At 42.0% G+C, this 16,299-nt stretch overlaps 1 protein-coding gene across 3 annotated transcripts in view; it reads left to right on the top strand.

Moving 5' to 3' along the window:
• Nucleotides 1–16,299, top strand: part of SPECC1 (sperm antigen with calponin homology and coiled-coil domains 1) — a 490,294-nt gene that overhangs the window by 303,415 nt on the left and 170,580 nt on the right. For all 3 annotated transcript variants that reach the window (XM_089685735.1, XM_089685734.1, XM_089685737.1), the window contains one exon: nt 15,981–16,188. In XM_089685735.1, the coding sequence (XP_089541861.1) occupies nt 15,981–16,188 (208 nt within the window). The remainder of the gene's footprint in view (nt 1–15,980; nt 16,189–16,299) is intronic.

The following is a 16,299-nucleotide window of genomic DNA, read 5'->3' as shown; positions in this document are numbered from 1 at the left end:
CTGTCTTCCAGGTCCTGTCTCAATCAGATGCCATTCTGTATAATGAACACTCGCTTGCTTAGCATGGGGGCCATTCGCAGAGCATCTTGCATTTTTCTCAGTAAATACAAGGAATTCCCTGATTGGACAAGTTGGTGAGGTGATGTCACAATCTAGCTTGTCTAGGCGGAGAATGCTTTGCATTCATTGAGAAAAATCCAAGTCGTTCTAATAGTGGTGCTAGCGCCGAGCAAGTGACCACCTAGGTTCACTGTGCAAAATGTCAGCTGTTTAGCGCTGGACCCCTAAGACAGCAGTGACCATTGTAGTAGCAGTGACTACTATAGCAATTCTCTGCTTCCACAGTGATCCCACAGGCATTGCATATGCATTCTTATTTGGGTCCAAGCTGGACCATTGTAACTGTAACCCTACCCCCTTAGGAGTCGCTAGAGATTCGGGTCCCCCTATAGTGCTGCACAGCCAGGCAACACGCATTCCTCACAGACTTGCGTTCAGGAGACAGTAAACCGTTTTTGATCTTGTTTTTGTTTGGATTTTATTAGGGGATGATAACTTTGATGGGGATGAGGGATGTGTGGGATGCCCAAGGGAACTGCAACTGAGGACAACTTCCTGGAAATATGTACAAGTCTTGATACTGCAAAATCTCTTCTTGGAGAGCTCTCCAGCCTCTTCTGGTCTGCCACCCCACACCCCAGATAATCCTCCTCTATCCAGCTGTCTGAAGGAATCCCTGGGCAAGAGGATCCAGTGCCTTCCTCTTTAAGATAAACAGTCTTGGGTAAGGAGCTAATGAGGTTCTCCACCAGAGTGTTTTCCCCTTAAACTGTCCAGGGGGTGTAGGATTACTCACTCAGTCCTATTCTTGGTGGGTTGGTAGCTGCATTCAGGCCTTCCGCTGGCCAGCTCCTTCCCTGCTGCACAGGTCCTCGCTGTGGGGGCTGATGAGGTTTGAGCTTTCCTCCTCTCCAGCACCACTATCTAGAGGTAGGCCCCTACCAAACTGGGCCCACTTCCATGCTCCTGCTCCTCAGTCTTCTCACTCCATCTTCCACCCTAACTCTCCTGCTTCTGAGCAGGCTCTAGCACATTTAAGGGCTGTCCTGGCCCCATACCAAGCCTCCTGCTTGGGGATAGGCTAAGTGTGCAGGGCAGCCCCTCCTCACCCCCGCCCACTGCTTCTAGAATCTTTCTCCAAGATTCTAGAGCAGGAGGAGGTATCAGCAAACTGACCTGCAGAGCCTCTCATCCCTGACTAGTTTAACCTCCCTGGAGGTATTCCTGAGCGTAGCTCGGGGTAAAGTTTCAGCACCACAAGCGGTAACCCCGAGCTACACTTGGGAATACCTTGCAGCGTTGCTACGGGATCCCTTCTGCACTTACCTTGTCCTGCGCTCCCGCAATGTCCCCCCTGCAGCGTCCCCGGCAATGTCCTCCGATCTTCCGTGTTCCGTTCCCTGCGACGTCAGGACATACGGGGATGGAACTGGCGGGAAATTCAAAAATGTTAAAAAGTGACATTCGCTAAATACACTAAAATCACATAGTAAAACATTACTGTATCAAACCATTTCACATACATTTTGTCCCGAGTGCTTTGTCCTGTGCCCTGCCTGCATTTTTACTGTTCTTTCTGCCTAGAAACTGAGAAACGTCCATGGCGTCCAAAAAGCGTCCCTTTAGGTCAAAAGCGGTTTTAGACCAGCTAGAGAACAGTGCTAGTAAATTAGAACCACTTACAGAGATGAGTGATAATGATTCGTGGGGAAATTTGTCATCAAACCCTGAAAACGATTTTGCGACTTTGCTCAGTGATGTGCGAACTTGGTGCTATATTTCAAATTTCAGTGTTTTTGGTTTGGTTATATTATTGAATTAAATTTATTATTATATTATTATTTTTTATATTTTTTTATTAAATTATAATTTATGATTTCGTGTTTCAAACTTTAACATATCTGGGATGTTTACTAGACTCTTGTTCGGACAGATTTCAGTGAGTTATTCCTAAAAATTACAGGCCTACAATAAAAAAACTACATCTTTCCATGTAAAAAAATGTACCGCTTTGAGCACAGAATTACTGACATAATCAGACCACTAGGGTGGCTACATTAGAAATTTAAAGGCAAAACATCTGTGTATACATAAAACAAAAACATCAATACATGTCCCCCCTTTTTTTTTTTCATTTTTTTATAAGTGATCACATACCCTCTGATCTGAGCTGTATAAGGAACCTAGAGCGCTAGGGGAGGAGAAACAGCATTAAACTGATCTTCCCAGTGGATGGATGTGTGGTGGGGGCATGTGAGCAGAAGTCTAATCATTGGAGAACAGGCTGAGTTCTTGGCACAGATAGAAAACTGACCATGCTGTACTTCCATGCCTAGTGTGGTCAGTTTTAAATAGGAACGTAGAGGGACTGGCTGGAAGACCAGAGATTATACACAAAGGAAGCAATACAAAGAAAACAGGATACTTTTTCATACAAGTACATGGTACAGTAGGCACATGTCAGGAATATGAAATGCTGGGCTTACATATTATTTAAGTGATCTAAGCCAAAAATTCTGAACTATATTGTGTCTCTTTCTATTATGCTTTTAATGGAGCGTTTTGCTAGGTGGAAAATAGTTAAAACAGCAGCCCCTTGTAAAGGATCTTATAGGAGTGTGAAGTGAGTGAAGATTTCATATACTTCCTGCTGGAAAAGGAAGTATTCCACTACTTCTTGTCCGGGGGCTGCTTGCTTAACTAAAAGTGGGATTAAACTTGCTAGAAACAAATTTGCCAGCAAGTAAAGTTTTTGTAGAAAAGACTCAAAGGCTAACACCACTTTTGCGGGGAAGAAAATGGCAAAAAAACTATATATATATATATATATATATATATATATATATATATATATATATATATATATATACGTATACAACTGCTACACAGATCATATTGTAACTGAATGTTATTATATTACCTTTCCAATCTGCAGCTGTTGTAATTTTCTGTAAAATGCAATATGGCTACCTAGAGACATTCTATACACTTATGGTGTACAGTATGCCCCCCATAAGTGTAATTACCTGCTTGTGTGATTGCCTTACTGATTTTCCTTCTGCACTAAGACATGTCAGATTTTGGGCATCCCCTGCAACAAAAATGTCATTTTTGGTGAGATACTCCCAAAGGGAAATCACATCCAATGTGATGCAGGCTGTGCTACTTTTCTCATTAGATCCTTGCAGGTGTAGCAGCTGGTTGATAATTATAATGTCCCTCCCATGCAGATTACTCTGCACATGGGCACAGACAAACAAAGGGCTATTTCTCCAGAATAACACAAAAGGTAGGAATCTGCAATGTACATAGATCACCCAGAGGGGAATGTTGGTGTTTTGTTTGTTTTTTTTTTTTTCTTAACAAAAGTGTAGTTACTCTTTAATTCGCAATGTCCTTGCCCAAACTCAAAAAAGCCTGTGAAAAAGGTACCAGAGGCATCTCATGGGGCCCCCTACTGACCCCGGGCCCTCGGGCAGTGCCCCAGTTTCCAAATGGTCAGTCCGCCCCTGAGTCCTGGCTCCATTCTCGGCATCTTACAAATGCCAGGAATAGGCTGGAACTGTGCACTGCACTGTGCATACACCAAAGTCAAAAGATAAATATGAAAGTGAGCGCTAGATAAAAGAGCTGCTATGCGCCAATAGGTACCAAAAGACTCTATAAAAGACATGCAAAAAGAGGGCGCAGCGCTAAAATACAGTATAGTAATTGAACATACATATATAAAGTGACAATAAAGTGCCAAAAACTGTGCATAAAGGCAATAAAAGTCCTTAAGTAGTAAACGGTGACTGAAAAACGTGCGTCTTCCGGGGATCAGAATAATTGAATCATGCACTCACCAGATGCATAATTCAAATATGCATATAGATGATATCCCGATATCCAAGCGAAGTTGTCTCATAAACGGATAAGGTCATCATCTGAGTGCAGCAGTCTGTCCAGATCTTCTTCTTATGGATCGTGTGTTGCCACACTAAAACACCCCTCAGCTGTCCCCTAGGAGACTCTGCAAGTAATGGACTCAGCAGGGTCCCAAGAAAAAAAGCCAGGATGGTGTGATACCGTTTAAAATAAAAATTTATTGATCCAAAAGAAAGATAAGGACTGCATAAACAGAACTGACCATAAAGGTGTACAAAGATGGCCGCCGCTACATGCGGTGGCGTAATGTCTGGGGTATGCTGCTCTTACCCTGACGCGTTTCGTGCCATGTGCACATATTCATAGGGAGTGTGTCAGCTGAACGTGGGGAACTGGATGTATCTAATGGCAAGGGGTGCTGGAGGGTCTATTGGGTGCTGGCTGCTGTGGGATCGATTGTCACTGGAGGGGATATATTTTTGCATGGCAGTCTATTGCTGCTGGTGGGATCTATTGTTGCTGGAGGGGGGGTCAGTTGCTTGAAGGGATCTTTTGATGAGTCTATTGTTGCTTGAAAGTCTATTGATGCTGGTTTCTGGGAGATCTGTTGTTGCAGCTGGGGTGTTTTTGTTTTGTTTCAGGGGTCCTCTGTTGATGGGGGGGGGGGGTCTGTTGCTGCTAGCTGCAGATAACAAGAAAAACAGTAAAATAGATTAACAACGTCCAAACAATTTATTAAGCACCACCAATTTTATACTTAGCTCTGTATTCTCTATAAGGAGCAGAACTGGGGGATGGATAGAAAGTGTAACCAAAGGACAGTGCTTGGAAGTGGAAGGGGAGGGCGGAGACCAGAAGTGACTCAGAAGGTGAGCGTTCTGCTCCTATTCTTCTAGGAGAACAAAAAAGCCCTGGGTAAGAGGATTGGGTTTATATGCAAAACTAACCCTGGGAATTGGGGGGAAGCACTCCTTTAGCTTGGTTGTAACGCTTGCTATTAGTAATTCATGTATAGGGGAACTTCTTGTACCGCATTGATTTTTGCCTCATTTTATGAAGGTCATGTAAGTAAAAAGAGAAGAACTTTCGGCATGTTGCTGTTGTGGATTGCAGCAGTAAACAGAGCCATATGTCCAATCATTTTTGAGGTCACGTGTCCGTTCTCACTCCACATTCATGTAACTTCAAGTATAGAGTGAAAGGAAGTCATAAAATGTAACATGGGGAGTTTAAACCACAATAATGCTGAATGCTCAGTTTGGCTAAGGTTTACTTCATCTTGTAACCCAGGTGTTCATTCTGAGCCAGCTCTGCTTGTACCAGACAAGAAATCAATGTGTGGGCCATGTCTGTTGTGATCCCAGTGGCGGGGGCCGGTCAGTGAGTGATGTGGGTCAGCAAGGGGAAAAAAACAGGAAGTGGTGGGCAGCTGGCTTTGGTTGACTAGAACATCAGTGCCAAACACGGCACCCCCTGATGTTACAGGGTCACTGAGCTCCAGATGTGTGTGGAAGTTTATGAGGTGAGGCGAATACAGTAGAATGGTTTGCCTGATGTACTGAAGCCTTGAGGGAATTGGTAGAATTATTTAATTTTGAGATTTAATGGGAACCTGCTGTACAATTTCTAATTTTTCTTTTTTATGCCTCAGTCCAAGTTTCCTCTCCCTGTTGAAGACTACACACAGACCTTGAGTCAACTGTTCTACTGAGCCAATATAACACATAATATAAAAAATAGTATTGATTAATGAAAAGTTGAAGTGTTACCAGACCTGTAAAAAGTCTACAAACACTTGTATACAACTATGAAGAACAGAACGTTATCTGCTGCAAGGGTATCAGCTCTACAGTGCTCAGCATAAATGAGTACACCCCTTTTGAAAAGTAGGATTTTAATCAATATCTCAATGAACACAAGAACAATTTCCAAAACTTTGACAAAACTGAGTTTTATAGAACATTTGTTTAGCTCATTACATGAAAGTAAGGTTAATAATATAGCTTAATTACAATATCTTCAGTTTTACTCAAATTAGTTGATGCAAACGTCTTCTAGGCATGTAATGAAAAAGTTGGAAACATATTGCAACAACTATCTTTTTCCATTCTGCAAGTATTACCTCTTTTAGAGCCTGGATGCTGGATGGAGAGTGATGTTCAACTTGTCTCTTCAGAATTCCCCATAGGTGTTCGATCGGGTTCAGATCAGGAGACATACTTGGCCACTGAATCACTTTCATCCTGTTCTTCTTCAGAAATGCAACAGTGGCCTTAGATGTGTGTATTGGATCATTTTCATGTTGAAAAGGTAAACGACAACCAAGGGCACGGGGTGATAGTAGCATCTTCTCTTTCAGTATAGAGCAGTACATCTGTGAATTCATGATACCATCAATGAAATGCAGCTCCCCGACACCAGCAACACTCATGCAGCCCTACAGAAGGACATTGCCACCACCATGTTTCACTGTAGGCACCATGTATTTTTTTTTGTACTCCTCATCTTTGCAACGCCATACACTTTTGAAACCATCAGTTCCAGAGACATTTATGTTGGTCTCATCACTCCAGAATACAGAGTACCAGTAATCATCTTCTTTTTCAGCATGGGCCCTTGCAAATTCTAGGAGGGCTTTTTTGTGCATGTGCTTTAGGAGAGGCTTCCTTCATGGGCGACACCCATGCATGCCTTTCCTCTGCAGTGTACACCATATTGTGTCATGGGAAACAATCACCCCAGTTTGGCTTTCTACTTCTTTAGCTAACTGCAGTGAACTTCCATGGCGATTTTCTTCAACCCTTCTCCTCAAAGAATGCTCCTCTTGAGGTGTTTACTTCCGTGGATGGCCTGGACATCTCTGTGAGATGGTTGCAGTTCCATCTTTATTAAATGTTTGAATCACTTTTATTACAGTATTCTTACTGATAAGTAAAGTTTTGCTGATCTTGTAGCCTTCAACTTTCTTGTATAAATTATTTTCTTTCTCAGGCCTTGTGACATTTCTCTTACATGTGGTGCTATTGCTAACAGCATGAAATGGGAAGGGGTTTTCTTTAAGTAACACCCTTTTATAATCAACTGTCTGCTGGACACCTGTTTAATGAACAATTAAAGACACAACAGAGGCTAGATTGGATTGTGAAGAGGTTTATTAAATTGTTACTACTCCATTTGTTACTACGCAGTTTGGGAAGCGCTGTCTATTTATTTATTTTAACACTTGGGATACTGCATTTTGCTGGCTGCATCCCAGAGGGAGAGTGCAAATTGCCATCAGTTTATTACTAACAAATTGAAGCCAAACTCCAGCTAATACTTTATAAGCAGTTACAGCAATCCGTTTTTTCCTTTTGGGATAAAGGTTTTACATAAATAACAGCTGACCATTGTTAGCATCCCTTTCCGTGTTAAATGGTTTGTCTCAATTCTCTAACTGCTGCATCTGCAGGTCAGTTTGTTCTGTTGAAAAACAACAGATTTAACTGGTAGGACCACCAGATAAAAACAAAAGAAAATAAGCCTAATACAAAAAGAAAACTAATGCAGTCACCACATCTAAAAATTGAAAAGCTGCAAAATGATAAATGTTTGCATTTTACCTCTTTAAGGGCGCTACATGACTCCAAAGTGTTGCAGTCTTAGACCACACCTAGACCTCATATACATTAAACACTTGGCAATATTTTAGGGAGCAAAAACCTGTGTGATATCATTTGGGAACTGATTTTTCCATACAAATTACCACAAAAACCATTAATTTATTGCAGACACAGCAAAGTCAGCTGCTCCATAAAACTATACGGTAAGCTATGTCCTATTATTTAAAAAAAAAACGTTCTAGCACTTAGTTGTATCTGCACTTACAGTTTTCCCTTAGTCCCTCTGCAAAGTCTCAGAGATATCTACTAATTTTGCCAGTGAAGTCCTACTCATGGAGCTTCCTGTGAATACAGGAGAAATAGAAAAGGGGGGAAAAGTGATATTTGCAACCTTGTTTGTATTGCCTGGAAAGATTTGGAGAACCAAGATGTTTTCAATTTGCACTTAGTCTATTGTGGGACGGAGCACCAGCTGGTCCAATGGTCTCTATTGATTTACAGCATTTTTCTAACGTTGCAGTTTTTGTACTTCTTTTTCATGATTCTAAACATTGCTAAAGTAACCCATCACAGCCAGTCAGAACAGTATTCCTGGCGACCTTTATTATACTGAAATGTGGTAAATGTACTTTTTGATTGATTTTATGTTGTTTTTGCACTCTGGTTAAAGGAATAAGCTCATTTGTGGCTTATGTATGTTACTGCTCATCCTGGAATATTAATATTTACTGAAAACTTTGGAAGAAAACCTGCACTGAGAGAAATATTGGGGAGGCTGCCACAACAACCAAAGTAATAACTTCTCATCTGAATACTTGTGGATTTGTGGCTCTAATAAGGACACCTGATCAGCTTGACAGCCAGGAAATTAGTGCTTTCAGCAGATTTTCCCTACTGTCTGAGAATAGTTTTCTTTTTCCCGCAGAATTTCAGAAATGTTTGTGTGTTCTATTAAAGCAGATGTTTTCTTACCCTCTTGCTGTAGACTGTGCATATTTCTGGTATACTTGGACAACCAGCCAATCTGTAAACTTAAGTGACTGTTGTTTTTCCATTAGGACACTTGAAGTGCAAGTCCAATTTTAGTGGGTTGTGATGACCTCTATCACCACCCTTGACAAGTGGCACGCTTGCCTGGCCATGCTCCACTGGGATCTTCACACTATCTGCTTGGCATTGCACAGCCTCTTGTAGATCACATGGGAGGTGTAGGTTTGAAGCACTAAATCTAAAATCTGTTGGGTTGCACAGTGCAGTAACGTATAGAGTGCAGGGGAAGATCTCGAACATGAAGTCTTTAGGAGTGCTTTGGGAGAAATCATGAGCTAGAGGAGAAAAGCACTAAACCAGTAGTTGAGCACATAAGTACATATTTATTTTAACGTATGCAATCTTTTATGATAGAATAAATATACTTCGACTCTCAGCTGTTGGATTAGTGCTTTTTCTTTGGAGATCTTCACTGTGAGGTCCTCACATCCACGACAATCTGTATTTCTCCAGAGTCCAATGGAAATCATACTCCAAAGTACAAATGTCCATTGGAATGGATGGAGGTGGCATGAGGAGTGGGACCAAGCAGTAAAGATCTTCTTGGACCGGTCTTTGCAGCACCCCATCAGGCTTCACAGCATAGATCTTAGTAGAGCAGGAAAAGGCAAGTGTTGCTTGTTTAGGGGTGTCGAGCGAGGGTATCAAAGCCCACTAAGTGTAAGTTGGAACTTACACAAGACTTCTTTGCTTTGCTGCTGTGCCTTTACCCTATTTGGGTAAAGTACAGGTTTACTTTCTTGCTCCATTTAAATCTAAAATAAGTTTTTGGATGGAGTCGTTGCCTGCATTTTATTAAGACAGATATTTATATACAGTACTGTTAATCATTATGATTAGGTGAGTGTAAAGCAGCTGCTTATCTTATCATAAGTATTAAATGTTTCCTTCATGTGACATGCAGATTATGTCTGGCACTGGTTACATCCTGATGAGCACATTGTGATGAACATATACTGATACATGATGTAATGCTCTAACCCCTGGGCTCTACATATTTGAGCCAGTTCCACATGTCCTGACGGACACACCTTAATGTTAATGTGCAGAATCTGCAAAGCCTGTGGTATTGTTAATGTTCTCAGAATTAGTCCTCATCCTGTTCTGTACTGGTACATTCTTTTCTGCCTATGAATGTAGAAATGATTCAATAATTGGTTCTGCCAGGACTGCATATCCAGCCTGATAGTCACAGGGCCTAATGGTTTATTGAAGCTTTCTGCAAAACATAATAAACCATTAGATGATGCATAAAAACATTTACTATTTAAATGTCTTGCTTTTTGTGTCTTTTAATTCCTTGTCCACTCAGAATCTTCACAGAGGGTTGAATATATGGTCTACTGCTGACTGTGCGAGTGGGGTCTGCAAAAGTATTGGGACACCCCTCCAAATCATTGGATTCAGGTGGTCCAATCACTTCCCATGGCCACAGGTGTATCAAGGTGTATCAAGTACCTAGGCATACAGACTGTTTGTACAAACATTTGTGAAAGAATGGGTCACTCTCAGGAGCTCAGTGAATTCAAACGTGGTACCGTAATAGGTTGCCTCCTGTGCAATAAGTCCATCTGTGAAATTTCCTTGCTACTACATATTTCACGGTCAACTGTTAGTGGTACTATAAAAAGTGGAAAGCAACTGAGAACAGCAACTCAGAAGTGGTAGGCCACGTAAAATGACAGAGCGGGGTCAGTGCATGCTGACGTGCATAGTCGCAGAAGTCACCAACTCTCTGCAGAGTGGATGGCTAAATACCTCCAAACTTCGTGTGGGGTTCAGATTAACACAACAGTGCATAGAGCTTCATGGAATGGGTTTCCATGGCCGAACAGCTGCATTCAAGCCTTACATCACCAAGTGCAATGCAAAGTGTCGTATGCAGTGGTGTAAAGCACGCTGCCACTAGACCAGTGGTTCTTAACCTTGTTGGAGGTACTGAACCCCACCAGTTTCATATGCGCATTCACCGAACCCTTCTTAATTGGAAAAATAAAATATGATTTTTAAAATTCAAAACGTAGGTATATATTTAGGTATATATTTATACATAGGTGCAAAAAATGAACAAAACCGTTAAGAACAAAGAACAAAACATGATTTTCACACAAAAACAAAAACATAATAATGAATATTTACTGCACGAATCATATGAGTCGGGTGTGGGTCTTCACCTCCGCCGAACCCGCGAGACTGACTCCCCTAACCCCTGGGGTTCGATCGAACCCAGGTTAAGAACCACTGCACTAGACTCTAGAGCAATGGAGACATGTACTCTGGAGTGATGAATCACGCTTCTCTGTCTGGCTCCTCTGTCATCTGATGGACGTGTCTGGGTTAGGCAGTTGCCAGGAGAACAGTAGTTGCCTGACTGCATTATGCCAAGTGTAAAGTTTTGTGGAGCGGGGATTATGGTTTGGGGTTGTTTTTCAGGAGTTGAGCTTGGCCCCTTAGTTCAGTGAAGGGAACTCCTTAAGGTGACGGCATACCAAGACGTTTTGGACAATTTCATGTTCCCAACTTTGTGGAAACAGTTTGGGGATGGTCCCTTCCTGTTCCACTATGACTGCGCACCAGTGCACAAAGCAAGGTCCATAAAGACATGGATGAGTGAGTTTGCAGTGGAGGAACTTTTACTGGCCTGCACAGAGTCCTGACCTCAACCTGATAGAACACCTTTGGGATGAATTAGAGCGGAGACTGTGAGCCAGTCCTTCTCGGCCGATATCAGTGCCTGACCTCACAAATGCTCTTCTGGAGGAATGGTCAAACATTCCCATAGACACACTCCTAAACCTTGTGGACGGCCTTCCCAGAAGAACTGAAGCTGTTATAACTGCAAAGGGTGGGCCAAATCAATATTGAACCCTACTGATTAAGACTGGGATGCCATTGAAGTTCATCTGCGTGTAAAGACAGGCATTCTAATATTTTTGGCAATATAGTACATCTCCAGCAGTCCGACACACTCTCTCAACAGGTCCAACTACTGTTCTCTAATCTGCAGGGAGCGTGACATGAGTGCTGGGATGCAATTATAGGAAAAAAAGTAAGACTTAATACTTAAATGTTTTATGCACCATACATTGATTTATTATGTTTTGCAGCAAGTCACAATGATTGGGCTTTAATGGATGCCTGTACTGGACCTAAACATTTCAAGAATTTAGGGGGGGAGGGGGGGAATAATGTATAATGCATTTATGCTGTTTGATTACCTGTGCTCAGTACATTTCATAAACAAGCCCACAGTCCAGTTTAAATTTTCATAAAGTCAAAAGTAAAAAATTTATCTCTGGCAGCTGTAGTTGCTCCCTCTTCTAGTGATATGATACTGATGTCTATGACAGCTGGCAGCGTTTTTGGTTGCTTACAGTAGAGGCTCCTCCACAGATTCAATTAGGTATCTGTGGAATGATTGAAAGCCCCCTCCTCTGCCTCAGTCCATAGAAATACAATATAGTCAAGCTCCATCCCAGAGTTTTTTCTTTAATTTACTTTCTGCAGTGCAAGTAAAAGGTCCACTTCTAGCCTATTTAAGTATACAAATGCCACTATCTGCTCTCTAGGATACTATTCTAAATTCTTTGTAGATTATAATTGGGCATCTCCATTTAGGTTGTCTTTTACTTGTCTAACTTCTCTGCTATGTGCTGTCTCACTGCAGAGCTGCAAAAGCAGTTACAGTCAATTGTGACCCATAATAAGAAAACAACTGCTGTAAAAGTGACTGCAGAGCTCAATCCCATGAAGACTGAGATTGAGCTCTGCAGTCACGTTTGCAGCATCTCAGTCCTGTGAAGACTGAGACTGAGCTCTGCAGTCACGTTTGCAGCAGTTGTTTTCTTATTTCAAGTCACAATGCTGCACGATGTCCTTTTGTGTCTTTCGTCAGTTTACCGCGTTGAATGTGCTAATGCTCATCAGGCAACATTTCCTGGAAACTGTAAATGCCGTCATAACCTTTGATACTGTACCTCATGACACAGCAAATTTGCAAATTCACATGCAGTGAATGATAAAAGTGAGGCTTCCGTCCTGTTAGCTAGGTGTCTCATCACACAGCATAAGCAAAAGAATGTTGCATCACTTCCACTTTTAACGCGAAGCATGTCGTCACTTTCACACCTGCAAATCATGTAGTTTCCATTTGTTTTGTCTAACCATTTATATACATATCTAGTGCTACCCCAAATGTATTCTATAAAAATTAAAAATTTATTTTGTTAAACAATTATAGTCCAGTGCCAAAACCAAATTTATAAATATATAAATAATTGTGTCCAAAAAGATGTTTTGAATTCCACTGATTCCACCACTTGTATCAAATATGGGCAGCATAGTGGCTAAGTGGCTAGCACTTCCTCCTGGCAGTACTAGGGTCATTGGTTTGAATCCCAACCAACGGCACTACTTGCCTGGAGTCAGCATGTTCTCCCTCTGCCTGCGTGGGTTTCCTCTGGGTACTCAGGTTTCCTCCCACACTCCAAAGACATGCTGGTAGGTTAATTGTCTCCTGTCTAAATTTGCCCTAGTATGTGTATGAATGTGAGCTAGGGACCTTAGATTGTAAGTTCCATGTGGGTAGGGACTGATGTGAATGTACAATCTACATTAACCAGCCATTTTATTAGGTACACCTGTTCGATTGCTTGGTAACACAAATTGCTAATCAGCCAATCACATGGCAGCAACTCGATGCATTTAGGCAACTAGATGAGGTGAAGACAACTTGCTGAAGTTCAAACTGAGCATCAGAATGGGGAAGAAAGGGGATTTAAAGTGTTACTAAACCCAGGACCCTGCATCCACTATATCTGGTCTCCCACAGTACACAGAACATGGAAATTTCTGGGTAGGGGGGAACATGCGCACCCCCCTTCGCCTGACCTGTGCTGTCATTTGCTGCAGTACAAGCTGATCAGCAGGTCCTGGCCAATTATTTATTGGCGGGACCTGCTGATCGGCTTAGCGAATAAGTTACGAGCCCTGTGTTTACTAACAGGGAGAAAAAACAAACACATTGTTTAGTAAAAGCAGCACATATTATAGACCATACATGTTGGGCACACAGTTAACCCTTTGATTGCCCCTAGATGTTAACCTCTTCCCAGCCAGTGTCAGTAGTACAGTGACAGTGTACAGTATTAGCACTGATCACTGTAGTAGTGTCACTGGGGACGTCAGTGTCACTTAGTTCCTACCCAACATCAGTTAGTGTCAGATTGCCCACCGCACTATCACAGTTCAACTAGAAGTCTCTGATCACCCCCATTACTAGTATAAAAATTCCAGTATATATACCATTGTTTGTAGACAATATAAGTTTCACACAAACGCATCAATATACACATATCGGGCTTCTTTTTTTATCAAAAACTTGTAGCAGAATACGTTTTGCTTTAATTTGTGAAGAATTTAGATTTTTAATTTTTTTCTATTGGATATATTTTTTAGCAGAAAGTAAAAATATTGTTTTATTTTAAAAATTTTCAGTCTTTATTCGTTTAGTAATTAAAAAAATAAGAAACACTGTGGTGATCAAATACCAACAAAAGAAAGCTCTATTTGTGTGAAAAAAATATATAAATTTGTTTGTACAGTGTTACATGACTACACAATTGCCAGTTAACCGCTTGCTGCCCTGCCACTGTATATATACGTGTGCAGGGCGGCACTGGGGCTCAAAACCACGTTTTAAAACTGGTTCCGCGCTCCCGTCGTTTTTGCCGGCAGGGGGCGCGCGCTCCCGCCAACCTGCAGGTGACACCATTCGATCCCGGAGGGATCAATCATTAGATTTCAGCCAGTGATGTCTAGCTGAAATCAGATGATCGGTCCCTGTCCTATCCTGTCCTGTGTTGATATTTACACAGGACAGGATATGATGTCATTCTTCTCTGCCTGGACACATTCCGTTCCAGACAGAGAAGAAGACATCCAAAAAGTGAGTACAAAGCACTACACTAACAGTTAGAACACTCCTCCCCCAGTTAACCCCTTCACTGCCCTGTCACCAGTGTCACTGATCAGTGAATCGATTTTTACTGATCACTGTATCCGTGTCGCTGGCGACTTGCGATAGTGTTAGCGCCCCTCCCAGATAGTGCCAGATTTCCCGCTAATACACCAGTAATCCCGTTAACCCCTTCACTGCCCTGTCACCAGTGTCATTGATCAGTGAACAGATTTTTACTGATCACTGTATCAGTGCCGCTGGCGACTTCCGATAGTGTTAGCGCCCCTCCCAGATAGCGCCAGATTTCCCGCTAATACACCAGTAATCCCGTCTAACCCCTTGATCGCCCCCCCCCCCCGAGTTAACCCCTTCACTGCCCTGTCACCAGTGTCATTGATCAGTGAACAGATTTTTACTGATCACTGTATCAGTGTCGCTGGCGACTTCCAATAGTGTTAGCGCCCCTCCAAGATAGCGCCAGTTTGCCCACCAGTAATCCCATTTAATCCCTTGATCGCCCCTCACCCCCCCCCCCAGTTAACCCCTTCACTGCCCTGTCACCAGTGTCATTGATTATAGTGAACAGATTTTTACTGATCACTGTATTAGTGTCACTGGTGACTTCCGATAGTGTTACCGCCTCTCCCATATAGCACCAGTTTGCCCGCTAATGCACGGGATTTTTTTTTACCAAAAACATGTAGCAGAATACATTTTGGCTTAAATTTATGACTAACTTTGAGTTTACGATATATTCTTTATAGCTGAAAGTAGAAAATATTGGTGTTTTTTTCAACATTTTTGTGTTTTTTTTTTTTTTTTTTTGTTTATAGCGCAAAAAATAAAAAGCGCACAGATGATAAAAAAACCATCAAAAGAAAGCTCTATTTGTGTGAAAAAAGGACGTAAATTCCATTTGGGTACAGCATTGCATGACCGCGCAATTATCATTTGAATTAGTGCAGCGCCAAACAGCAAAAAAAGGCCTGGTCATTAAGGGGGGTAAATCCTCAGGAGCTCAAGTGGTTAAAGTAGCACAGTGCCAAATGGCAAAATTGCCCTGGTCATGAAGGGGGTAAATTTTTCTGGAGCTGAAGAGCTGCTCCACTCTTCCTCACTACTCCATAGCACTCTCAGAGGATTCCACCATGCTTCATGATGTTACCTTAGAAACAATTATTGTTTTTCCATTTTCTGGTTGTGTGAGTCACTGGGGAATAACCGGGGCCTAACAGAAGCATCCTGGGAAATTCCTGTCACATGTTCCAGGAGGCAGACCCAGAGTTCCAGACAGAGTTATTTTGGCTCTGACATGACCTGAGATTTAAATTTCTATAGAAGCAAATATATGGGGGCTCTGGAATAATTTATGACAGCCAGTGATAGGATATCTGTTCACTTGTGGAGCTGTATGAGTGATTGCATATAAATTGTTTCCACAGGTGGAAACGGAGTGCCATGACTTGAAGCAGCTGGGAGACCAGAGAGAAGAAAAACTGAAATGTACAAACCTGAAGCTCCAGGAGAAGAGTTCTGAGAGAGAGACAGAAATCAAGGACATGAAGGACACCATTTTTGAGCTGGAGGATCAAGTGGAGCAGCATCGTGCTGTCAAACTTCATAACAACCAGCTCATCAATGATCTGGAAAGTAAGTACAAGCTTAAGCAGCTGCTGTCGAAATAGATGTTCATGGGGTAAGCTTTAGACTACACATCCAAATGATAGTTGCAAATAGTCTTTAGTCAGGCTGCTTCTACTG

This window comes from Staurois parvus, unplaced genomic scaffold, assembly GCF_062004578.1.
Source record: "Staurois parvus isolate SC_StPar_1 unplaced genomic scaffold, SC_StPar_1.0 ptg000382l, whole genome shotgun sequence".
Classification (NCBI taxonomy): domain Eukaryota; kingdom Metazoa; phylum Chordata; class Amphibia; order Anura; family Ranidae; genus Staurois; species Staurois parvus.
This window is presented reverse-complemented; position numbering and strand designations above follow the sequence as displayed.